Here is a 26,627-nt window from a genome sequence, read left to right on the forward strand (position 1 = left end):
TACTCTAGGGTTGTTTGGTGATCGGAATGCAGAGTGGGAACAAAGGAGGACTACCATTCCTGTCAAAATAGAATTGAATGGGGAATCGAAACTCCTGACTAGTCAACTTTAAAATGGCATAAACAGAACTTTGTTACAGAGAGAGATTTTTTCCCCCCTTGAAAATGTATATGTGTCATAAATGGCTGAAAATCTTGTCCATGCTAGGGGAAAGTTGAGTGTGGAAAAATTTGCATTTTTTAAAATCTATGCCGTAGAGAAAATAAAAAGCCAGAGCATTCTGGCATTAGCAAAAGGCTGAACTAAGTTCTCAGGCAATAAATTTATGGGGCAACATGACAGGCTCCTCATTAAAGCTATGTGTACGTTGGCTGCATTTTATACAGGATTCTTGAATCTTGTGGAAAATTGGGCACGGCTTGACATCTGAACAATGTCCCTGGTTTGTTTGATTTCTAAAGCGTCAGAATATGTTGCACTTTGGAAATCAAGTAGAGAAGAATAAACACACTAAAACAGAACTGGGCTGAATCTGAGAGTTATTTTTCCATATGTCTCTTTGAGATATTTATTACCTTTATTTCTCTTACAAACACAGCCCCCAACGCTAGAAATACAGAAATACTGTGGTACTTTCTTTCTTTGTTTTCTTTTCCTTTCTTTTCTTTCTTTCTTTTTCTTTCCTTCCTTTTTTTTTTTTTTTTTGGTGGCAAGAAAATGGTCCCGTTAAGGCAAATCTTACCGGCAGCAGGAACCACCTAAGGACAGGCAATTTTCAGTTGGCTTTTCAGAAGCCGGTTGCCATGACAAAGTGCACAATTTATTCCTCGGTCCCTTATCACAGCTACAAATCACAGACCATAAAAATTAACAAGGCTCTTTCCCTTTGCCTGATGATTTCAGAGTCCCTCATCCTTACCTGAGGTCTTTTGTTCCTCCAATTAAATGGAATGAATGTCAGTCACCTAGCAATTCAATTAATGCTGATTCAAAATTCTGGCCCAAACCAGAATCTACAATCACAACCTCCTAATCACAGCTCAGTCATGAGAATGAAAAGTAAGCAGGAAATTGCACTAATTACTCAATTAGACTAATACTGTATTTTAAAGCTAGGGCTTAAAGGGGCTGTCAGCCCTGACAAAGGACCATGGAGTTGTCCGCACCTTGTTTGCCTGAGGTCGCCCGACTGACGCTGCTGTTTTCAAGGGGCCATAATTTCTATCCATCCAAGATGGACGGACTCGAGCTGGGGAGTGGAAACGTACAATGGGGAGACCAACTGCCAATGAGGGGCAGGTCGGGGTGGGCAGTGGGAGTGCGTCAGTGGCCCTCAACACAGGACCGCCCGGCACACAGGGCGTCCCGGTGAGGAGCCCTCATGCCCTGTGTGAAGGCATCGTTACAGGGCTGGTTCCCGGAAAACAGCCAGCGGGGAGGGACACTCGGAGTGTGAGGGTGGCTCTAACACACCTGAAAACCAAGCAATGCTCCAGGTGTCCCCCATCGCCTCCCAATTCATGACAGACCAGTGGGCCCACAGCTAGGGGTGCTGAGAGGTGAGAAGCACCCACCCCCCAACCTTCCACACAACCCCACCCCGCCCCCCGCCCGAGATGGCTGCTCCAAAGTCCACCTGAAGAATCTTCATGAAACCAAGATCACTGAGTGAAAAAAATTGCCTGGGAAGAACATACAAAATTTACAAAACAATGCAGGATAGGACCCAATACAAGCTGGGCCTTTTTTTTTTTTTTTTTAAAGGGCCTAAAACATTAGACTTTTTTTTTTTTACCTGCTCAGTTTCAGAAACTTAAATATTCTGTAAACAACAGGGAGGACGCTAGAGCCTGTCATGCCTCTGGTTTTTGTAAAACTCCTTCCAAGCTGGATGCAGGCAAGTGCTGGCCCCGGGGCAGAGGGAAGAGGGCCTGTCACACGTGGGGGTCTTTCCTGTGCAGCAGTTTCTGAAAATGACCAACTTGGGAACTGCCCAGGGGTTCCAAAAGGAGAAAAAGTATTTATTTGACTAAGACAGACAAAGTCTTTACTTCCAGGGCTTGCCTTGCAGGTGGCCGCTGTTGAGCGAGCGGGGGTTCGGGGGGCCGGTGGGGACCCCGGCAGGCAGGCTCTGACCGCTGCGGGTGCCTGGAACCTTGGAGTCTCTTCCGGAGGCGTTAGCTTGGCTCAGGCGGCCTGAGGGAGCGAGAAGGCAGGGGCAGAGCTGCAAGAATGACTCTGGGCATGATCTGCCAAGTACACTTTCAAGTTAATGAAGTCTTAGGGTACAACCACTTTTAAGCTAATGAAGTCCTATTCAGGGTCTACTTTAGGCTAAAACCTACTCTTCGTCCTTGAGATCAGCCTGAAGGTGGGGAAGGGGCAGGGAGGAAAGGAAGCCCGGAGAGATTTTGCTTTTTTTTTTTTTTCCCCCTTCCTCTCTGTTATCCCCAACCAGCCTAGCCTGGCCTTCATTCTTGGTAGAAATGGGTATAGGAGGGATTAGGCGAAAGAGAAGAGAAAGTAGTGTGCTCAAGGGAAGGCTAGATGGGGTTTCAAGGTGCCCAGAAGCCACAGAGGGTAACAAAGCCCATCGGAGAGGGAATCCTAGTGCCTCAACTTAGCCCCTCCGCTCTGCCTGGAATACGTACGCTATCCGACTGATAAACCCTTTCTCTTTCTCTGTCTATATGCAATGTCTAATTCTTCCCACAACCACCCCTTGTCTCACCCCTCCCCACACAGCACCCGCACATTCCCCATCCCCTACAAATATTTTAAGACTGAATATAAGAGATCAAACTTTTCGTACGAGGAGGTGATGTTCAAAGCTGCAAATCTCAAAGGTCTACGGAAAACATGATCTCTAAAGGTCAAAATATCTTACTAGGATTGTCTGCAGGACCCTGCTCCTCTTCCAGGTAATATTCTATCTTTTTTAAGTCTTCTGGGGTAAATCTCCATTTATTCTCAGCTGGTAGGGGTGGCACTTTGGGGCTCGATCGTTTCCGGGCAGAACCAGGAGGAAGGGCCTGCTGGCAAGACGCTGGCAGGGAACCCGTAATCAGTCCTTCTGGGAATTTCTGAGCTAAGACTTTTAGACCTGGGTGTGAAAGAGCATCAGAAAAAGCAGCGTTAACACGGTGAGGCGAGGGCCTGGGAAGGCAGCTGCCTGTCTCCTTATCTTTGGTCTTCCAGTCCGAGCCAACACAAGGACGGGACATCTTAACTGCTTCACCATGAAGCAGATTCCACCAGAAAATGTCCATGGTTAGGCGGGATTCTGAGAATTCCACCAAAAATCCTTTTGCTCCAGTCTTCAGCATTAAGGTTTTTCTCCCAGAGTCCTGTAGCAACAGCAGTATTTCAGGAATTAAAAACATGTGCTGTTGGAGCTAAGAGAAGTTTCACAGAACTCCTGACCCTTTGCAGCCAGCGTGGTTCTCTCTCCTTCTAGAATTCGCAATTCTGAGCGTGCACAGGTAAAGGGTGATGGGGAGGGGGTTGAAGGGTTGTGAGTCCAAATATCTGTGTTTTCAATCCCAAACAGGGTACAGTCCACTCACCTCCGGAAAGCATGAAGAGGTTCTCGAAGCCCCGCTCACACATGGTGGTGGCTGCCTGGCTGGCTAGCCTCTCGTCATCGTCGTACAGAATGATGACCTTGCCGTGGGCATTTTTCTAAGAGTCACAGGAGTTAAGGTTCGCCCGCACTAGACTACCCAGAAACCCCCAAGGAACAAGGAATGGTCTAGGGTCACCTTCCTGAGTTCAGAGAGCGTTGAACAACCCCACTCTTTATTCTGCACATCAGTACTCTCTGTTTTTTGTTTTTTTTTTCTTGTCATGGAAACCACATGAGCTGGTATTCTTTTTCTTTTCTTTTTTTTTTTAATTTTGTGCTTCATGTTGTCTTTTTTTTTTTTTTTTTTTTTTTTTTGACAGAGAGATCACAAGCAGGCAGAGAGGCAGGCAGAGAGAGAGGAGGAAGCAGGCTCCCCGAGAGAGCAGAGAGCCCGATGCGGGGCTCGATCCCAGGACTCCGAGATCATGACCTGAGCTGAAGGCAGCGGCTTAACCCACTGAGCCACCCAGGCGCCCTCTTTTTTTTTTTTAAATAAACGAGTATCACCGTGGTCCTAGACAGCACTAGCTCCACACCCCACACCCTTTAGCTCTTTTATCCTCACGGCCCTGAAAGGTATGACAATCTCCATTCACAGGTGAGGAAATAGAAAACCTCTCTGTCCCATGGGTCCACTGCAGCCTTATTTATGCTAGTAAAAAAAAGGAGACCCACCTAAAAGCCCATTAGAGAGGAAGAGTTTAGTAAATCATAGTATAGTATATAGTAAGACGAGATAATGTGCTGCATCAAAAATGGAATTTATAAAGAGCTTGGATTAGCCTGGAGAAATACACTGTACTATGAACTAAGGAAAAGTCAAAATACTAAATTATATCTCCAGTATGATTTTTCCTTTGTTAAAAAGAATACAGAGAAGACAACTGGAAATAAAATATGCAAAAAACATAATCAGAGTTGTTCAGTTGTACGATTATCAATCTTTTTTATATTTTTCAGTGCTTAAATTATTTTCTATTTGTGTCATTTTTATGAGCAAAGAAATTAAGTAAAATTTTAAGAAAGAAAAAATTTTAAGACAGAAAGAAAAAAAAAATTATCTCTGAAGTTTTAGTTGGGGAAGCTTTCTTGAGGGGAAAAAAGGTCTTAGGACTAACTCTCAACAGATCACAGACTTTAACCTAATGTTTTTTGGCCCACTGCGGGATGGCTTGGAAGCATCTGCCAGGCTGGTCAGGGTACTCAGCAACAGCTAAGAATCCAAATTCTAAAATATGCTAAGTAAGCTAATTAATATCAAAGGTCCTTTACAGAGTTTTTTTTTTTTTTCCCTAGGAGCATGATTCATGATAAGTTTGACTCTTACAGTCCTCAAACCACCCAACTCCTTAAAATGCAACAAAGGATACATATTCAAGAATGTCATTTGAATAAGGGTTCATTGTTCTAGACAGAGTTGCAATTGGGTAACTGTAAGCTGCAAAGAGAAGAAAAAGCTCAGGCAGTTTGTAGCTCTCTGTACAACTTGGCCCCAAATTCCCAGCTGGTTTAAAGTTTAAAAGCTCAAGGAAACATACTTGCAAAATCCTCGAGCCATAAACCTAAATACTTTTTTGAGAGAAGAGAAACAGGGCACTATGAACACATTAGGAAGCTTCATGTCACCTTTGAGGACATTTAGCACTGGGCCCCAGAGCCATCTGGGGACGTCACCAGCCTCTCTCAAGAGCATTATGGCAGAACGCAATTCCAGATTCCCATGATGGATCCCGCTAACAGAAAATCTCTTTAACTGCTGCCCTGGGATGTGGCTACAGCCTGCCAGGACTCTAGAACAGGCTCTGTTCTTGGAGTGAGACGTAGAACGCCTCCTCTCTCTCTTACCTCCAATAATGTGGCACTGCTGGTAAGAGTCTCTGTCTCGCACATCTAGTAGCAGGAAGGGGCAGTCGGGGTAAGGTTTGTCTTTGGTGGTGGGCTCTGCTTTCTTCACTAGCCCTTTGTCTAGATCCAGTTCCCCAACACCACTGATGACGCTGCAAGTGAAAAGAAGGTCGGCAGAAACTAGTCAGGGGTGAGTGCCTTCAAGGTCAAATGCATTTCTTCAGAAGAGTCAGAGAGTGCTCAGTGTCTTTTCATCTTTTTCTTTCATTCAAAGAAAAAGGAAAACGGAAATGGTGTCTCGGTTCTGCCTCTGAATGCAGGGCCGTATGGATTCCTATTCTAGCACCCTGGGCCCCGAGGAAGGGACCCAGGCATCCATCCATACTCACCTTCAGAGAATGCATGTTAGGTCATTAGCATGGCTGAGGGGGCAGAAACCGTTGGGCACATGCCACCTCCAGCAACAAGGACAGCATTCAGAGAAAGAAAGAGGCCAACAGTTAATCTAATGGAATTGTGAGGAGTATAAGAAATCAGAACAAAATGGGAAAGAATAAGGTTGGTAGGACAGGAAAAAGGAAGGCTTTCTATGTACATTAGATGCACTAGAAACCAACAACGTGGGGTGCTTGGGTGGCTCAGACATTAAGCATCTGCCTTCAGCTCAGGTCATGATCCCAGAGTCCTGGGATTGAGCTCCGCATTGGGCTCCCTGCTCAGCGGGAAGCCTGCTTCTCCCTCTTTTACTCCCCCTGCTTGTGTTCCTTTTCTCACTGTGTCAAATAAATAAATAAAATCTTTAAAAACAACAACAACAAAACAACCCAACATCATTTTAATGTTTCTTATCTATTTATACAATGACTTATCCGATAGATATTTTGACCCTTAATGTCTTCAAAAGTTATCTGTACTTACTCCCAGTTTATAGGTGACAGTGTTGAGGCTGAAGAGGCTTTTAGATTTGGTGACATTCATATAATGAGACAGAGGAAACACTAGGATTAAATGAATGAGCTCGCCATTGACAGTTATGTTTCTAAGGTCATAAAACTGGTTGCCATATTAAGATTACAGACAAAATGTGGTAAAAAATATGAATCAAAGTCTTAAGAGGAGTGGGTGTTACGAACAAAAGGGCAAGGAGTGAAATGCCTGTACTGAAGTAAGAGGACGCCCTTCCCAGGCAAATCTGACGACGTGTCCCCTGATGGCTCCTCTCCCCGCACGGGAAAATCAAATTCTGCACTTAGACCTGTTCATGCTGTAACTAGATGCCAGCAAGGGCCCATTTTGTCGCACCGAAGAAGAAGAAAATCTATTCCCTATGAAGCTGCACCCTCAGTGGAAGTCTTGTTGGTCCACATGGCTAATTCCAATTTTAGAGTTTTTGCGTGAAATAGTTATAAAAAAAATAGTAGTAGTACTGGGGCACCTGGGTGGCTCAGTCGGTTAAGCGTCTGCCTTTGGCTGCGTTTAAGATCGCAGGGTCCTGGGATGGAGCCCCGCATGGGGCTCCCTGCTAAATGGGGAGTCTTCTTCCCCCTCCCCTCTGCCCCTCCCCCTCCATTTGTGCTCTCTCTCTCTCAAATAAATTAAATCTTAAAAAAATAATAGTGGTACTGCTGATAGCAATTCATTCTCTAGCAGACTTAGTTTCTCTAGCACAACTGTTTTGCTTGTAGAAGGGATGGTCGTGTGCTGAAAATCAGCACCAACCTATAATCAACACCTAATATCTGTGAGAAAGTGTAGCATCGTAGTCTATGCAGCAAGGTGGACCAGTCCCGTGTCGTTGGAGAACTGATGCCAGAGGCTGCTTTCACGCTCCTTTGCACCTGCGTAATATCAGAGCAGGGCGTATGGCACTCTATTTTTCCTCTGATTCCAGACAGGGTAATTATAAGCTGTGGCAGACAGAAAAGGGGGCGGGAGTGGGAATCAGAAGATAGTAGTTGTAAAGCTAAGTCCTAATAGCAAACCTGCATCCAGGAAGGCTGAGAAGGATGGAATTAGGGAGTGGAAATGAATGCTCTCCTAGCAATATACTCTCATCCTCGCTAAGATGCTGTGAAAAGATTCAGGCGGTGGCATTTATACCAAGAGAAAATTAGAAGGGCTGCGGTGAAAATTCAGGACTTGACTACTGCCAGTCTGTTTCCACGGCGACTAAATCACTGAAACTGTTACCCAGATGAGTATGAAGTCAAATGCAGGGAAAACCCTGGACCCGATGAGCGATAAGCGTACCTCTGCAGAGTCGAGCGGTTGGAGTCCCCTGCTCCCGTGCTGCTTAGGACCTGCATGGGGCTTGGCGACTGCTCCCCGGGGCTCCCCTTCCCGTTGGTCCTGGCACCGATTTCCCTGTCATCGGGCTCTGAAGTCGTTGAGGACTCATGGTCTAAGATTTGCAAAGGGATAAATAAGTGAAGTTGACCTCCGAGTGTATTCACGTGTGCGGCAGTCCCCTTGAAATTAGGTCAAGACAGGGAAATTCCATCATGGTTTTAAAACTGTCCGGGAAGTTCTAACATCTAGGACCCCAGGAGTCCCTGAGACCTGTTCAGGGGCACCTGCGAGGTCTCTCCTACTGTGTTGATATTTGCACGGATGGTGCCAAAGTGATGGGGGCTACAACCATGAGCACCTGAGCCACAATCAGGGCAGAGGCACCGGGTTTTATTAGTGACCGTCATATTTGTTCACCATCATGGATGCGCTCGGTTCATAAATAGGACAGTCACGTTGGGAAAAAGTCCCCAGTGGAGCCATAATCATGATTCTATTAAATCTCATCTTTAAGTATACACCTTTTGAATATTCCGTGGGATGAAATGGGGAGTCCGCATATAGCAAGTCGGCTCCAAACCAAGATGCACCATGGTTGTCTCGAGGGAAAGTATTAGTGTGATTAGTGCTGCTTTTGCCCTGAACACCATTTTTACGTGGAAGGAAAACTGACAGAAAAATTATAGTTACTTAGACTCGTGCACGTGGCAGACATTTTCTCAAAAATGATCTCAGCGGATTACAAGGAAAACAACTGATGGTATCTGTTGTGATGATTCAATTCTGAAAAAAAAATCAGAATTTTGGAAACCCTGTTTGTGCCATCAGGAGCTTGACTGCCTCCCTTTACTTAAAGACTTTTCTGATAAGATAGGTGGTGGGTTTAATAAATATGATTTTTTTGGATATTGTAATGAATGAAATTTGTCAATGTCTGGAAGATCTTCATAACTCGGTGAATCAATCTTTTCCAAATGACCAATGGATGATGTTATAAAATCATGCATGGGTAAGATTAATTCAAAGTACACGACAGACCGATGGGTTTAATGGAACAGAGTATGAAACCCGCATTGATATGGTTTCAGGTTCCACATTACAACTAGGTTTTAGTATAGTATTGAAGATATGTATCCACAATTATCTGAAAGGGCTATTAAAAGATTCTCCCCTTTTCAACTACAGATCCATGTGAGGCTAGATCTTCTCCATGTACTTCAACCCAAACAGCATATTGCAATGGACTGAATGCAGAAGCCATGAGAATCAGCTGTCTACTATTCAATCAGACATCGAGATTTACAAAAAAATATAAAACGATATTATGCTCAGTAAACTTTTTTTTCGTTTTGGAAATACAACTATTTTGCATAAAAATGTTATTTATGTTTGCAATGGGTTCAGTATCACTATTTGTAAATGAAATAGTAAATATTTTTAAGTTCTCAGTTAAAATTTTTAATATCCTAAATATTAGCAGATATAATGTCCATAAACTAAAATTCTTTGAGGTCCTCAATTTCAGAGTGTGGAGGGAGACTATACCAAAAAGTTTGAGAATTCGCTATTCTAACTGGTACAGTGAGAGAAGAAATAGAACTAAGAGGCCTAGTTATTGAAGAGAATATTAACATTTACTTTGCATATGATATATATATATATACATAGAAACTTCAGAAGAATCCTATGAACATAAGGGAAATAAGTATGTGGTTAAATTAAAAAAAAAAAGAAATACTAAAAAACTACTTTTTTTAATATGCCAATTAGAAAGGAATATGATCAGCATCTCGTTTACAGTAACAACTGCAAATATAAGATATCCTCTCCTCGAAGATAAGCCTATTAAGACATGTAAAGGACCTGTAAAAACTTACAACCTTTATAGGTCTTCTATAAATTTTACTTAAGAGACATTAAAGACAATCTGAATGAAGACAGTGATGGACCTTCACATTCCTGACTGGGTGACTAAAAGTGAAATGATATTCTTTCCAAACTTAATTTTTAGACATAAAACAATCCCAATGGGATTTCTGAAAAGCTTAAAGGGACTTTAAAGATGAAAGAGAAACAAAATTTATATATATAAAATATTATATATGTAATATAAAATATATGTAAATATTTTATATTACATATCATATACACACACAGACATGCATACATACATATGGGTAATTTAGAGACTATGCCTTAGCAAATAGTAACATATATTGCAAAGATAAATGACCAAAAGAATGCTGAACCACAAACCAGAACAATGGAATATGAGAACACAGAAATAAAACCTAGAATATACATAAAAAGCTAATATATATGTTAAAGGTAACATCACAAATCAGTGGGTAAAGGGAGAACGACTGAGTAGATGATGGTGGGATATCGTGCCTACTAACTAGAAAAATCAAATTTAGAAAGCCCCCTCACATCATATACCAAAATATTAACAAATAGATTGATGTAGGAAAACAAACAAACAACAAAGCTAACAGAAGAAAGTACAGGTGAATCATTTATCTTGTTTTGGATTTTATGAGCCTAAGGCAATAAAAGAAAACACAACATGAAAGGCTAATAGATTTAATCTTGTAAAAAGGCAACAAACCTCGTGTATGTCAAAAACCAACATGAAAATTAAAAGGTGAGTAACAAATTAGGAAAAATATCTATGACCTAGATGCATGAGAAAAGGTTAATATACTTAATTTACAAAGTGTTTTTTAATTACCTAGTGCTTTAATTGAAAAAAGATCCCATGCACAAGGTAAAAATGCAAACAAGATAAAACTATTAATAGGGAAAGGGAAGTCCCTTCCCACTGCAGACCCATAGACCCTCAGGCTCCTCTCCCAAGGGAACTACATTCAGAGATTTATGTCTCCTTCCAGAAATAAAATAACCATGGACTTTAGCATCTATTTTATTTCTTCCCCTTTTTACATATCAGGAGAATGCCATTCATACTGCTCTACACTTTGGTTTTTTGTTTTGTTGTTTTATTTTTACTTAATGATATAGCTTGAAAACTGTTCCAAATCATTAAGTAAAGCTTTTTCTCATTCATTTTCAAGGCTGTACTGGTTTCCAATATTTAAAGATATCCTAATATACAGAGCTTCTACAAATCAGTAAAAGATGGACATACCGTACAAGAGGAAAAAAATGGGGAAGGACATGTAATGTTCTCAGAAGAAACAGGTATGACCAACAAATACATACGTACAACAAAGGTCATGATCAGAGAGATTCAAAGGAAAATTATTAGATACCACTTTTCATCTACCAAACTGGCAAACTTTTGCAAAAATGATAAATATTCAGCAATGCCTAGGATGAAGAGAAACAGGTCTTCTCATTTATTTGTTGGGAATGCGAACAGGAAGAACCATTCTGGAGATAATGTGGAATCAGCATCCAGCATCTTCAAACGGTTCTATCCTTCGACCACTGCAGCCATTTATCTTCAGGGAACAATCGGAAGCACACGGACGCTTATGTATTTACATTACAGCATTGTTTTATAATAGTGAGAAATCAGAAAAACTGTAATGTCCAATAGGAGAATAATTAAATAAATTATGGTATATTCCTAGGACAGGCATTATATGACAACATAACCTTCATAATTCAGGTTTTGAACCCATTTAATGACACAGGATAGTATGCATGACAAAATGTTAATTTGAAACAGCACAATTCACAAGTATGCCCAAAGACAAGGGATTTGGCTGGGCAGTTAGATAGGGGTAAAATACAGCAAAATGTTAGCAGGGATTATTTAATTTTTTTTATATAGTTGGTTTCTTTTTTTTTTTTGCTGTTTTCTAATTTTCTAGAAATACACTTTTAAGTCAGGAAAAAAACAATAAATATTACAAAAGGAGATTTTTTTTTTATTCCTTCAAAAATAGCCAATATGCATACAATCTGTTCTACAGGCATTTCTGAGTGAGTTATTATTCTTTGTAGAGCACTAGAAAAACACTAATATTACTCACACATTATGGTGTCCTACTTTATAAGAGCCTATTTTGCTGTGCAAATTCATCTCAGAAGAGAAAATTGCATGTGCCCATATGTTCCAGTGCTGCAATTGCAATGAATTAAAGGACCAAATCCAGGTACTTATATAACCAGGTTAAAATTGGGAGTACTTCTATGAGGAGACTCAATTATCTCTGTTACAAAGAGCCCTTATTTTTCTGCCGTGTGAGAGGCATCTGTCAGAGATAAATTCCTGTCTTTGTCAGATGCTCTTTATCCTCCCTAACAAAAACAAGCCTAGGGAGATGACAGTTAAGTCGCACAAAACCAGGGCTCGGACTTCCTGAGAAACTTGTCTTGAAATCAGAAGTCAGATTCCTGGCCTCCATCAACCTTCACAGAACACATTTCCCTTCAGTAAACAGCCGCACATTGACGGTTGAGTACCTCAGGATAAAATAAAGACCTTAACTCTGTGTATTCTTTTTCATTATAGTACAACTAAGAGGTTTTATTTTCCACTCAGTGTTTCAGAAAGGAAACCTGGAGCTTCTAGAAGCCTATCTTCCTGGCCCTACCTCCAACCCAGCACCCATTCCACCCCCAACTTTTGGTTACCCCGCAGCTGCCAGGCTGGATGACTTGTCCCCCAAACTCCCTTGGAGCTTCTCATTCTCCGCATGCCTTTCTTTGCTCAGGTTGTAAGAACCTCACCCTTAACTTGCACCCTGTTGAGATGCTACCCTCCTTTATGGCCCAGTTCAAAAGCTTTTTAAGGAAGCCTATCTCAGTTTCCTAACTGGAAAGTACCTTTCCTTCCTCAGAACTCCCATAGCAAAGACACTGATTGTTACGAGACACCTGCAAATCTGTGTATCCTGCACCCATTCCTTACTGGCTGTGTCACCTTGAGCAAGTAATGTAACCTCTGAGGCTTGGGCTTCTCATCTCTCAAGTGTACCTTCTAGAGTTTTCGATAAGATTAAATAAGAAAACTTGAGTGCAGTACTTAGCAATATATATTCAACAAATGATGGCTTCTCTCCAGTTCTCCATTATGAATTTCTGTCACGTTCATGATTTTGTGCTTCTGTTCCTGCTCTCCTCATCCAGCACACACACTTGTGGCTACCAGCTCCATGTAAGCAGAGCGGGCATTGTTCATCTCTGTGGTCTGCTAGCACCTAATACTGTGACCTATGCATATAGAGAAGGCACTAAAAATATTTGTTGGAAAGTAATTAGTATATTAAACACATCAAAAACATTTAAAACTACAAATGTTAGAGCCAGAAAACCAGACAGCTTTTGAAAATAAATAAGAATTAACAATTAAAGCACCAGATAGCGTTTTCTCAGAGAGTAACAATCTAATTGCAAATAGATCCATCAAAGTCCCAGCTCTCTGTGAACACAACAGCGAAGGCAGACGGGGCAAGCACTTCGGTCAAAGGGTCAATCACTTATCTACCCCACATCCTTGATTCCCATTACCTTCTAGCCTTAGAATCTCTTCAGCTGTCACTTCCAGTGTCTGATCAGATAGGGAAGCAACTTGGATGACCTGATAGAAGAAAGAATGAAATGTATAGATGCATGCATGTTTGTCTTTAAACAGAAGCAATTTTGTCTTTTATAAAAGATGAGGAAACATCAAACATCAAAGATCTCTGGGTTTAAGGAACCGTCAGTGTCCTCCACTGGAGACTAAATCTCAGGCCTCCTTATTTTGGGAGTGGTAATCATACCGCACGCAAATTATGGTTCCAGAAAAAAAAGCTTCATTTAAAACATCACTTAATAAACTAAAAAGACCAAAAGGGCAATTGGGGACAAGAAACGTGAATAAATAATCATATATATTTCAGTCTCAACGTGCAGTACTTACAATGACAGAACTGAATCAACAACTCTACATGCAATGAGGAAATAAATGTAATTATAAACATATTCAGCACAACACTGTATACCTATACACAGTTTTTAAAGCACTTTTCACAGCTCAGCTCCTATGACCCAAGATCCACCTTGAGGTACACCAATGAAACTCATGTTTGGGGGGCCCAAGAGACACTTTGTCCGTAATTTTCAAATGAAAGAAGAAAGTGACTTTCCCAAAGTAACAAATAGCCCATAGCAATCACCTGGTTTCACGGAGAAAAACATCCAAACAATCCAAAGACCACAATTCTAGATTCTAAATATTAAGTTAAAGGGTGCAAGGAAAACAAACAAACCTAAGCCATAGCATTATGTCTGAAAGGCAGGATGTGCATTTTATAAAATTCTTACCAAAGAAGACTGTTCATACTACCCTTGAGCGAGCACACACACCACACATCAATCCTCCCGTAGGTGTAAAGAATCAGAAGGAACTCTTCTGCAAACATTACCTAGCGTGGCGTTCGAAATACTCACATAAACCAGCGCAAATTAGAGTCTTTACTCCAAAGGATTTTAGTTAAACTTACCAGCTGGGCAAAAGTTGTAACTTTTAGTCTCTTGAAAAGCTCATCCTTTTTGTATCTATAATCTGAAAAGTAGGATAGGACAAATAATTTTCTAGGTATATTTTTCTTAGAGGTACTCATTCTTTCTACCCATCAAGTTAGTGTAATTTTCAAGTGATTTGTTTTTACATATCCTATCTCATATAGGATCCTCACGGTATGGTCAAAATGAAGTGTGCCACACATTTTTATCACCTCCATATTCCCTCCTTTGCTTTGGCTGGTAGGAAGCCTAAAGTCAATTTATAAGTCATCTTTTTGTGTCTGGTGACTTTACCCCTTGCATTTTTTCTATCTGCTTACCATTTCCCCCTTTTACTTCTGCTGTCTTTCTTTCTTTTGACCACTGTTGTATTACATGCATTTTATAAGACACTTTAAATCCTCTTCCCAACAAAGAGGGTAGGGGGGAATAAACGCCTGCATTTTGCAAATGAGGACAGAGACCCAGAAAAGCTCAGTTGCCCCAGGTCAAACAGCTGGTAAGACATTCACACCCGATTATTCTAACTCTGCCCTGAAGGGAGAACGGTTCTGTTCCTGAGGTTACAAATTATGCTGGAGACACAGGACAACCTCCCCCCACCTCCGCCCCAATCACCACCGCCACTGCCACTGTGCTGGGCACAAAGTTAGGCCTGGTGCTGATAATCTTTTCTATCAGTTTCTCCACAACTCCACTCCCGTAAAAATCCACCTACTCAGTGTTCCAAGATGAAAAAGTTCCCGAGTTCTGTCGTGCAGCAGTGTCACATTTAAAAATGGTGAAAAGGGGGGCATCTGGGTGGCTCAGTGGGTTAAAGCCTCTGCCTTTGGCTCAGGTCATGATCCCAGAGTCCTGGGATCTAGCCCCACATTGGGTTCTCTGCTCCATGGGGAGCCTGCTTCCTCCTCTCTCTCTGCCTGCCTCTCTGCCTACTTGTGATCTCTGTCTGCCAAATGAATAAATAAAATCTTTAAAAATATATATATAAATAAATTTAAAAAAATGGTGAAGATGGTACATTTTATGTTAGGTGTTTTTTGTTGTTGTTGTTGTTGTTTTCTTTTTAACCACAGTTAAAAAAAAATCATCCTCCTGAAACATCAGTATTTATTCAGCTCTATCTTGACAGTCCTGAGACATGACTCAAATGGGGGCAACTTTTAGGCTTGTTTGTTAACAGTTCTTCATATCACATTGAAAGGTCTTAAAATTTAGCCAGTCTCACACGATCTAGTATCTGTCCCACAGAGGCATGTTAAAAGTTAGCTTCCTTAAAATTTCCTGAAGATAACTGCCAATTCTGAAGAGTTTTCAGCATGGAACTCCCACCCCCCCTCACGCTTCCCTTCATCTCTACATTTTTATATTGGCGCCATGATTCTTTAAGTACTTCCTCATTAATTCCGAATTACTCAAGGTTAGGTGGATAATCACTATGGCCTTCACAGGGTAGAAGTCGCATAAACTGAGACTCCTAGCAACAAAGGAAAGGATTAAAGGTATTTAAAACTATTTACCTGGTGTTACTAATCATTTCCGTGAATTATCCAAAAACCAACACAGAATGAGTCCTTTGGAGGATGTTGGTTTGGTTGACCAAAACACCTTATGACTCAAGAGTCAGGAAATAATAGTACTTTAAAAACTAGACTTCTGTCACTATATCAAGACTCTTTGTTACAATGAAGTCAAGCTTCTCTGCTCTGCGATGTCTCAAAGAGAGACAGGTGGCTAATAACTAACCATTACTTCTAGATAAATTTCATAATAGCTTCTTCTGAATACAACAAGGTAACAAACCTAGATGCAAAGGAGCCTCTAAGACCCAGGAGGATGCAGACCCAAGACTACCACCAACCTGCCCACCAAAAGTCATTTATGTCCATCACAGTGGCAATAAAATAAGCCAATCAAGAGAGTCAACAATTTTTAAGTAGCTTGCTCTGTGGCATTTCTCCACTGACAAGTAGTTACATAGTTTGAAATACTTCTCTATTTCTTCACATTCCCAGTACAAAATGTACCCATCCAAATCCCCTTTGACAAAGTAGAAATGATCTCAAACGAAAAATAGGCTCTCGTCTATTCTGCTGACTGGCATATCGAGGATCCTCTCATAGGCACTCAGAACCCCGCTGTACATTTGAACCTGAACTCTACATACCTGGTTCTTGTTTAGAAGGACAGCCATCGTTAGGACTCTCTGACATTCTTACTCAGAGATAAAAGATCGACCTGGACGTTTTACTAGTAAGTTTTAAAGTTTATTAAAAAGGCTGACTTGGAAAGCTCTGTCAGTCTGGCCTTGCAAGGGCGAACAGAGCTTTAAGAATGGAGCTTCTGCTACCCTCACTTCTCCCAAACTCCAGGATGAAGACAAAAAAATCCTAGTTTCAGATATGTTATCAAGTTTTGCTTCTCCGGTAAGTGCGGAGTCTCAGGCTGGCTCTCTCGAGTTACTGGAAGGACAGAGACCTGACTATCTAGGATGCTTCACACTGGGTTCAGCTAGTGTCATCCAACCACCAGAAGCCAAGAATAGGCATTGTGAGCAGTCAATAGACACAGAGTGTCTATTTTCCTGAGACAGAGCAGAAAGAATATTCAGATTACAAAGGAATTCTGCGTTTTCAGGGTTCTATTAAAACACATTAGTAGCAAAGGGAAGTTGGGTTCACAGTGGAAGACAAATCAAAGGAAGTAAGAGAACAAGGTTTGTGATTTCACAGAAAGACATGGCATCTAAGGTAACCCGAGAAAAGTGAGGGGTCTAGGGTGTCACAAAACAAGGCAATATTCTCCTCCCTTGTGACCCAAAAGAACATCTACAGCAGAAAATGGGGAAAGAGAAGGAAAGAGCTTCTAAAATGTAGATCTCAAACCAGAATCTGAAGTAATTCTAGTCAGGGAATCAGCACAAAGTGTGTGAAACAAAGTGAGAGGAGCCTCCTGTCTTACTAAAAGGAAGCCCAAAACTTCTAAAGAGGGAAGCAAACATTTTCAAGGACTTTATCTAGAGGTATTTGGGTGTGGGGGGGTAGGGGGGGGAGACAAGCTCCATTTAAAGTTTAGATATTAGGGAAACCACATTGTGCTTTTTTTTTTTTTTTTTTTTTTTAAGATTTTGTTTATTCATTTGACAGAGAGAAAGATCACAAGTCGGGACAGAGGCAGGCAGAGATATGGGGGAAGCAGGCTCCCCGCTGAGCAGAGAGCCCGATGTGAGGCTCGATCCCAGGACCCTGAGACCATGACCAGAGCCGAAGGCAGAGGCCCAACCCACTGAGCCACCCAGGCGCCCCCACATTGTGCTTTTAAGAAATGTTTTAAACAGGGTTCCGCAATCTGGGTGGAATGGGACATTTTCAGAGGACAAATCTTGGTGTGGACATGAGTGCTTACACTAAGCTACGAATGGATAGGAGGCAAAAGGGATCGCAAGCCCAACCAGAAGCAAGCCAGCTGAATTTTACCTGCTGTGGATGAACTGAGGATGACAACAATGAGGCATGGGTGAGTAATGAGATTTTTTTCCAAATAAGTTTAAAATAGTAAAATATGCTCTCTCTCTCTCTCTCCCTCTCTCTCTCTATATATATATACTTACGTAATGTAAAGTATAATAAAAGTACAAAATCTGATATAAATGATTGAAGAAGAAAAGGATGGTGTGACAATTACACAGGAAAAAACAAATGTCTGTAACAGCCCTTACAGCCAAACACGGCAACCAGCAGGGTCACAGCATAAAGCCACCCCTGAGTCCCCACGCTATTGGCTAGGGTTTCTTAATGCCGCAGCAATTCAAAAGAAGCAGAAACATTATCATTTAAATTAGAAGGCCTGTTATAAAAAGGGAAGTTCTGGTGAATTCTGGGTTTGTAATATTCTCTTCCCAAAGGATGTGTATTACCAGAGTGAAGTCCTGAACTGGGAACCATTAGAGGGCCTCTTGCCTCCCATTAGCTAACTACTCCCCTGGCACCAGGTTCCTCTACTGAGGAGATGGACAAATCCATCTTAGGAAACAGATGTTTCTACTTCTTTCATTCTGGCTTGGTGTATACACTTTCCATCCATTTTGGACACAAGTTGAAAAATTAAGATTTTGTGCAAGGGCGATGTACTCGGTGACTAGTAGCTTATCTTGAAAGCAGATTAGTTTGTAAAAAGGACGTGCATGAAATATGATTTTTAATTAAAGGAAAGCAGACTGCAATGAATTTAGAAGGCATGGCAGCACCACTTAAGACTAAGCTTGTTCCCTCTCGCCCCCCCAGGTCTTTCATGAATAACCGACTAATTTATACGCCAAAGGAGGCTATGAAAGGAGAGGTAGTATGCTTACTATCTCAGGCATAGAAAAAACGAAGAAGACAAGAAAGATCATGACCTTGAAAAAGGTCGTGGAGATTGCAGTCCAGTGAAACAAGAAGCTCGGACTCTCACTGCCTAACTAGAAAGCTCATTCTGCATTCTAACACTAACATCTCCTGTGGGATGTTAGCTGGGCAGAACTCAGCCCTCAGGCGACAACCTTAGCAGCTGGCTGGGATGGTACAAGGGTTTCCCACATCCTCCTTGGCACCTGCCAGGCTCGCCCGCCTCCCATAGCTCTCTATGCCTGTCGGCTGTAGGATGGGGCTAAGGTTGTTAATAACCTACTTCTAGAACTTCAGGGCTCCATTATCCCAGAACATAGTGTTACTCACTTTTTTTGATCTCTTCTAGCTTCTCTGTGTATTTAGTCATACTGTTACCTAGAAAGAGAATAAAACAGGCTTTTGGTAGAAGAAAATGAACGAACACTGCAAAAACAGAATGGAGTACAAGTATTCCCTTAGCCTTCCTATCTTTTTTCTTATGGAATCATAGTAGGTAAATTGGACCACATTAATAGTCTTTTGGATTATATAGCCTCGTTAAACGATGAGGAATCAAGGGGAAAGTATTGGTCACAGGTCTTGAAAGGGTACACACTCAGTAAACACTAGGAAGTCCCAGGCCATACAAATAATCACTTTATATAACCTTTTTTTTTTTTTTTTTCTTTTTGAGTCAAGACTTTCCTCCTCCCTTTATTCTCCCATAATCTTTCTGTGGGGAAAATGTGCCAATAAGAAAGAAAGAAGCAAGGATCTCTCTGAATGTCTAAAATGTGCTGCTGTGGCTACCCAAGCAAGCCCTTGCTCTCTGCTTAGTCTTTGTGGTTTCCCTTGCTTTCCTGAACTTGGGTCTTCAACTTTTCTTGCTGATGTTGCAGCCTGAAGTAGACCACACAGTCTGTGCCCTAGTATTCACCATGGATTTGATCTGCTAAGAAATAACAGCAAATTCCCACCATTGCGGAGAGCACTGAGCCCTCGTGTTCTATAGCCTGGTTCTACAATACTGGGGCTAGCCAAGGTGGTTTGGAGGGTTTCCATACACTAAAACTGGGCCAGGATCCTTTTGGTTTCCGAACGAACTAAAGGTCTAGTTCCCAAGCCAGGGGCTATTATTTTTTACTGGGCATGCTTCAATTTGATTCAACACAGCAAGCTCTGCCTGGCATTCGAAAGATACAGCAAAAAAGGGGAAAACTGTTTCAAAGTTTTCTCATTTTGAAAATTGTGCTAACTTTTAAGCTTTGGGAGGAGCTAGTCCGATTCAGTCCAACTTCAGATAAAAGAAATGCTTTCAATTAATGGCACGAACTGATGTTTTTTAAGGACTAGCCTGAGCCTTTCTTCATGTTTTAGGTCAGAAGTAGAGAAAATTCTTGCTCTGAAACTCAAAATACATCTTCAAAACAAAACAAAAAACTTACATCATGTTATTTTATCTTTACTTATAAATTCATCAGAGAATAAAATTCCACTGAGTTAAAAACACTTGTTCTTTTTTTTTTTCCACCTGAAGACACACACTGTCCGGATCAGGATGAGACAGCAGGACACAGCGTAGCCCTAGAGCCAGATTGTGGCCTTCCAAAAGCTCAGAGAGACATGACAGCAGTCAGGGCTGCTGAAATGCCTGAGACTTCTCAGGAGAGACCCTGAAAATGGCTAAGAGATTCAAACAGCACCCCAGACCAACATAGCATCAAATATGATCTTTTCTAGGTTCTTCAGCTGGAAGTGACCCGAGATGTGACCAGATTTCTGGAGTGGGAGCCACAAATTCTTCCTTAACACACACCCTTCTCCCTTTGCAACTTTGACCTCAGGTGGGAACCCACTGGTCAATACAATGGGGAAGACATGGCAAATGTCTCATTCCTAAACTATTTTACATAACAGCTTTTGGTCACGGGTGTTCCTGAGTCCTCTATATTTGTGTGTTGCTGACCCAGCAGTTAGCTTCTTTTGGCCTGGCAGCTTCAGGCGGTCTCGTCAGAAGGCTGAGGTACAGGGGCATCTGGATGGCTCGGATGGTTGAGTGTTTGCCTTCGGCTCCAGTCATGATCCCAGGGTCCTGGGATCGAACCCCATATTGGGGCTCCCTGCTCAGCGGGGAGCCTGCTTCTCCCTCTCCAGTTCCCCGCTTGCTTGTGTTCCCTCTCTCACTGTCTCTGTTATAAATAAATAAGATCTTAAAAAAAAAAAAAAAGAGGCTGAGGTACAAAAAGGATCACCGATTTGTCCAGTGACACGGCAAATGAGTAACTAAGCCGGGCTGAATGTTCCCAACCTCCTGATTTGTAATACGGCTCACGAGAACATACTGCTTCTCTCGGGTGTTGCTGCTTTTAAAAAACACGATTTCACTGTGAGGTAAATATGTAGGAAGTGTGATTTCCCTAATAGTAGCAGGTGGGACCCATTTTACGCTCTGAACTCCCCAAGGCACACCACACATGGAAGACAATAGCCAGGCTTATTATATGGTCTTTATTATTAAAACATTGCATTTCCAGTCTAGAGAGGTTTCCACCAAAAGCGAAACAACACCAAGCCCATTTCTCAATCAATCAATTATCAGCATTTTCTGAGTATTTACCCAGCACTTCATCTTTGTACCAGTGGGGTCTCACAACAACCCTGTGAGGTAGGCCGGCGCTCCTTCTGTTTCTCCCACTAAAGGAGAAGGCAGGCAAACGCAGTCTTTTGCAGAGGTATAAAAATATTTGGTAAAATTAAGAACAAATCTGAGAGGGTGACCGATAAGAAGATCTTTTCATTATAGACATTCATTCTATCCAAGCAGTGGGGGAAAAGAGGAAATGGGGAATTTCTGCACTGCTTCAGGTGGAGAAAGACACTAGGGTGCCTGCCATGAAAGATCCTTAAAAATGATTTTAGAAAGTATGAAACGTAGTATTTCACCCCATTTCATAGAACACTTCTCTCTTAACTACGCAGTTTATCTTACTGGATCTAATTGCATCAAAAACAGGCTTTTGACTACCTTCTAAAAAGACTAGAAATGAATCAACTCTGTAATTGGCTTATTTATAAATGCAGCTTTGTTTCATACAAAAGGAGCATAAAAGACTATCAGCAAACCAGTTCTTTTCTTTTAACTGAAATTACACATTACTGCTAGATAAATTTTCTGAGACAAGACTTTGATTAAAAAAAAAAAAATGTCAGTGGCTCCCCATTGCTTCCTGACTAAAGTTTAAACTCCTTGTTCTAGAGCTGAAAGCGCCAACGTCTTACCTGCCTCTTCAATCTTGCCTTAATTACTAAACTTGACAAACTCTCCGTTAGTCTTCTGTTCTCTAACATGTCATCTTGTCCATGTAATCATAATAGCTCACCCAGCTGGAAGTGACCTTTCCCTCCTCTGAACTTCTACAGACTCAGCTCACCACCCACAAGGAATTCATCATCCTACGGCCTCATTTGTGTGCAAGTCTTATCTACCTTCTGATAGTGAAAGCCAAAGACTATTTATACACACACACACACAGGGAATCTTTATCTCTTCCATTGTCTAGTACAAAAGGTACTTGGAATTATTTGCTAAGTGAAATATACTACGAAGATCTACTATCTGAAGAATCCTTATAATGAATTATTTTATAACACAAATTATCACACCCCCAATTTGGCTTGAGTTTTTGGACACTTGATTTTTTTTTTAAGGTAAACACACCTTGATCATTATCACAGTTTATGTTTTGTACCATCTATGTGACATCCATATTATTTCAAGACTTGGGTAACCTCAAAATGTATAAGGTGGCATTCAGCTTCTACCAAGTTTATATTTTAAATTACAAAAAAGATACCTACACACACACACATACACACACATCTCTCTCTCTCTTATACACACACACACACACACACACACATGTATTTATGTACATAAAAAAGTTTCGTGATTAGAATCAAGAGACAACCCAACTCCATCAACAGTGCTACGCAAGAGAGAGCACAGTCAATAAACGGAGTGACTCATTCGTTAGATTTTTTCCCTTCGTTCTCCTATAATTTAATAACATTATTCGCACTGAGCCAGTAAAGAAAGCAAGTGATTTTGAGCAGCAGCAATCTAAAGTGGGCAAGATTTATAAGGCACGAACTCAGTTGCTAAGAGACAACTCCATTGCTTTATTTTTCTTCAATATTTCCCTCCTCTACTGAGAAGTTCTTTGGCTCAGAAGGAGCAGAAAGCGTGAAAAGAAGCACAGTGGCCCTTTGTTAATCTCAGTAAGTTATAGGAGTGTATAGTGCTTTCTGGTTAATAAAAGGCTTTCACATACATTTCTTCCTTTGACATAAGAAACAGAATTAAATACTAAATAAAAGTGAAGAGTACCTTGTCTGTAATGAGTTTGAGTGCTTAAGATCAAGGCTATTAGCAAATATTCAGGCAGAGTAGAGGCTAAAAAAGAAAATGACTAGTTTGTATGGCGATAACAAGAGTAATATGTATTTTTAAAAAATTGAAAATAAGGCTAGAAGAGGCACAGTGGAGAAAAATCTACAGAATTTTAGAAAACTGAAGACATTTGAAATTAGATTGGCTAGAGACTGAAATGAGAGGCTAGTGCAGGCGATGAAAGAGTGCAGGACACTGACAAAGGGAGAGCCCTGTGGTTTGGAAAGTGTCCCTTCATCAGCCTGTGGTGCTGCGGAACGGAAACCCAGAAACGGTGCTTGAGAATACACCAGAACCCTGCGGTGGAGACCGAACAAAACGCCGTCAGGGATTTCGTCAGAAGCATAATCCATTCATGGCACTGGCTGGCAAGGCTGGGGAGCCGGTAAGAGACACCCAGGCACCTATGGAACAAAAGAAATATTTGAAGTTCAAAATGATTCTGCTGTTTCTAGCGTGGCTATACAGCAGTGTTTGAGTTTATAGGAGAAGTAGAGTCAGAAGCATAGAAGTCAAAAATAATCTTTACCCAGGAAGAAGACAGCAGTCTTTGAAGAACTCAGGAGGTGATCTGGGCGAAGACCGGAGATACCATGCAATTCTTGATTCCTTGTGATTAACTCTGAATTGCTCACTGTTTGGTAAGAAAAGATTGAAGACCCGTCTGTTTTGCCTAGAAATGAGGAATGCTCACTCACACCTGGCCCTATTTCCACTGCTCTGACTGCAGAGCTTAAAAACGTACCATAGACAGGGGCTCCTTACTCTCACCGGGCCATAAGGTTATTCTTGTGCTCTCTTAACCAGGACTCCTCACCCTTTGCACCTGTCAGTACACATATAAATGATAATATTTGAACAACACGCTGGTGTACATGCTGGGTGCCCCGGGCCCTGATGGCTACCCAGAGAGCTAACGGGACATGTATCATGGCACATAACCAATAGGCCATGGCACACCAAGCGGAAACTTTCTCTGACTACTCAAGGAGGTAAGTCATAGGAAAAACCATTAAAACCCACCCCTGAAATTGACTTCAAAATCATGTCTAAGTTTGAAACAACAACAACAACAACAAAAATCGAACACTAGCATAGTCCCACACTGACTTTAAAATACCGAGTTTTAAGCCATGAAGTACACTTTGGACCTTCCAAAAGCTATTCTAAAACTAGTTTGGGAGACTTATGACTCTAGGAAGATGAGGTAGATGTACTTTACTCCTTCAGCTAAGTACAACAAAAACACTGGACAACCCACAAAATGGGAGAAGGTATTTGCAAATTATATTTCTGATAAGGGTCTAGGATCCAGTCTATGTAAAAGAACTATTATTACACAGCAATGGAAAAAAACAACAACAACAAGTACAAACTGGACCAATGATCTGAATAGGTATTTCTCTATAGGAGATACACAAATGCCAGTAAGCACATAAAAAGGTGCTCAACATCATTAGTCATTAGGAAAATGCAAATCAAAACCACAATGCGATACCACTTCATATCCACAAAGATGACTATAATCAAAATGATGGACAGTAACAAGCATCATCAAGGATGTGGAGAAAAAGAGCCCTTGTACATTACTGGTGAGGATGCAAAGTAGTGCAGCTGCTTTGGAAAACTATTTAGCAGTTCCTCAAAAAATTAAACACAGAGTTACCACATATGGTCCTATATGACTCCTAGGTATATAACCAAGAGAATTAAAAGCATATGTTCACACAAAAATGTGTACATTAATGTTTATAGTAGCATTGTGGCTAAAAAGTATAAACAACCCAAATGTCCATTAATTGGCAAGTGGATAAACAAAATGTGGAATATATTTGTATAATAGAATATTATTTGGCAGTAAAAAATAATGAAGTATTGATACATGTTGTAACACAGACAGACCTTGAACCCATTACACTAACTGAAAGAAGCCAGACACAAAAGGCTACATATTACATGATTCCACTTACGTGAAATGTTCAGAATAGGCAAACTATGGATACAGGAAGTAGACTGGTGGTTTTCAGAGACTGGAAAAAGTAAGGAATGGGAAGTGATTGCTCTTGGATATGGGCTTTCTTTTTTGGGATAACAAAAATGTTCTGCAATTAGAATGATGATGGAGTCACAACTTTGTGAATGTACTAAAAACTTCTGAACTGCTTAAAAGTACGAGTTTTATGGTATCTCAATTTAAGACAATATCTCAATTTAAGACAATAATATATCAATTATAAAAAAAGATGGATTAAAAAAAAAAACCCTGGACATTACATATAAAATATAAAAGAAGACTTGATAGGTTGGAGACAGGAGGACAGACTGGGTAGGGACCTCAGGACCCAAGAAATGGCATGATAGTTGAGTTACTTGGCTTTTTGTTTTATCTGTCTTGCCTGTTTGTTTGCCTCATATATCTTAGACTTGGAGCTAAAGAAGCCAGCAACCCAGAAACACCAATGGACAGACAGGAAAAAATAAATCCCTCATAAAAGCATGCTGGCTCCACCCAAAGGACTAGGGAAGGGACAGCCTAGCAAGCCAGAAAACTATCAGACAATAACTGCCTTACTCCAACCAAACACCACCCTCACCTGTCAGCAAATGTTGGGGTGGTGGGGGTGGGGTGGGGTGGGTCGGGGAATGGGGCTTGATTTCTATCCTTGCTGGGCTATGATGAGGTGCCATCAAAGCACCAAAAAGAGGATCAAGGAGGTGGGGATGGGAAAGTACTCGAAGATACGATGGCTGAAGACTTCCCAAATTTGACAAGAAACATGAATCTATAGATGTACATACAAGCCCAGGGAATGCCAAACAGGATAAACCCAAAGAAACTCACACCAAGATACATCATAATTAAACTTCTGAAAACTAAAGAAAAGAAGAACCTTGAAAGCAGCAAGAACAACAAAAAAAACACGACACCTTACCTATATGGGAAAAATGTTCAAATGAGAGCAGATTCCTTATCAGAAATCATGGTGGCTAGAAGAAAGTGGCACAGTATTTTTCAAGGGCTTAAAGAAAGTAATTGTCAACCTAGGCTCCCACACTCAGAGAAAATTCCCCTCAGGAATGAAAGGAGATCAAGACATTTTGCAGATGAAAGGAAACTCAGAGTCTGTTTACCAGCAGACCTATCCTAAAGAACAGCTAAAGAAAGTTCTCTAATCAAAAAGGAAAAGTAGGGGGGGAGGAGTCAAGATGGCGGAGAAGTAGCAGGCTGAGACTACTTCAGGTAGCGGGAGATCAGCTAAATAGCTTATCTAAAGATTGCAAACACCTACAAATCCAACGGGAGATCGAAGAGAAGAAGAACAGCAATTCTAGAAACAGAAAATCAACCACTATCTGAAAGGTAGGACTGGCGGAGAAGTGAATCCAAAGCGACGGGAAGATAGACCACAGCGGGAGGGGCCAGCTCCCGGCGAGCGGCGGAGCAACGGAGCACAAAATCGGGACTTTTAAAAGTCTGTTCCGCTGAGGGACATCGCTCCAGAGGCTTGGCTGGGGTGAAGCCCAGGCGGGGTCAGCGCGGCCTCAGGTCCCGCAGGGTCACAGAAGGATC

The 26,627-nt window shown here is 41.3% G+C and overlaps 1 protein-coding gene across 2 annotated transcripts in view; it reads right to left on the reverse strand.

Moving 5' to 3' along the window:
- Positions 1 to 632: 632 nt before the first annotated feature.
- The window catches only part of CEP41 (centrosomal protein 41), a 53,930-nt gene continuing 27,935 nt past the window's right edge, over positions 633 to 26,627 (reverse strand). The window contains exons 1-10 of one of the 2 annotated variants that reach the window (XM_047695713.1): positions 22,994 to 23,395; positions 18,955 to 19,002; positions 14,218 to 14,279; positions 13,241 to 13,310; positions 7,721 to 7,871; positions 5,471 to 5,622; positions 4,996 to 5,063; positions 3,567 to 3,681; positions 2,888 to 3,103; positions 633 to 2,196 (exon numbers count right to left, since the gene is read on the reverse strand). In XM_047695713.1, coding sequence (XP_047551669.1) covers positions 2,048 to 2,196; positions 2,888 to 3,103; positions 3,567 to 3,681; positions 4,996 to 5,063; positions 5,471 to 5,622; positions 7,721 to 7,871; positions 13,241 to 13,310; positions 14,218 to 14,279; positions 18,955 to 18,994 — 1,023 coding nt within the window. In that variant the 5' untranslated portion in view covers positions 18,995 to 19,002; positions 22,994 to 23,395 and the 3' untranslated portion in view covers positions 633 to 2,047. Of the gene's footprint in view, positions 2,197 to 2,887; positions 3,104 to 3,566; positions 3,682 to 4,995; positions 5,064 to 5,470; positions 5,623 to 7,720; positions 7,872 to 13,240; positions 13,311 to 14,217; positions 14,280 to 18,954; positions 19,003 to 22,993; positions 23,396 to 26,627 lie in introns of those variants that run through there. The other variant, XM_047695712.1, reaches the window with a different exon arrangement.

This window comes from Lutra lutra, chromosome 11 (assembly GCF_902655055.1).
Source record: "Lutra lutra chromosome 11, mLutLut1.2, whole genome shotgun sequence".
Taxonomy (NCBI): Eukaryota; Metazoa; Chordata; class Mammalia; order Carnivora; family Mustelidae; genus Lutra; species Lutra lutra.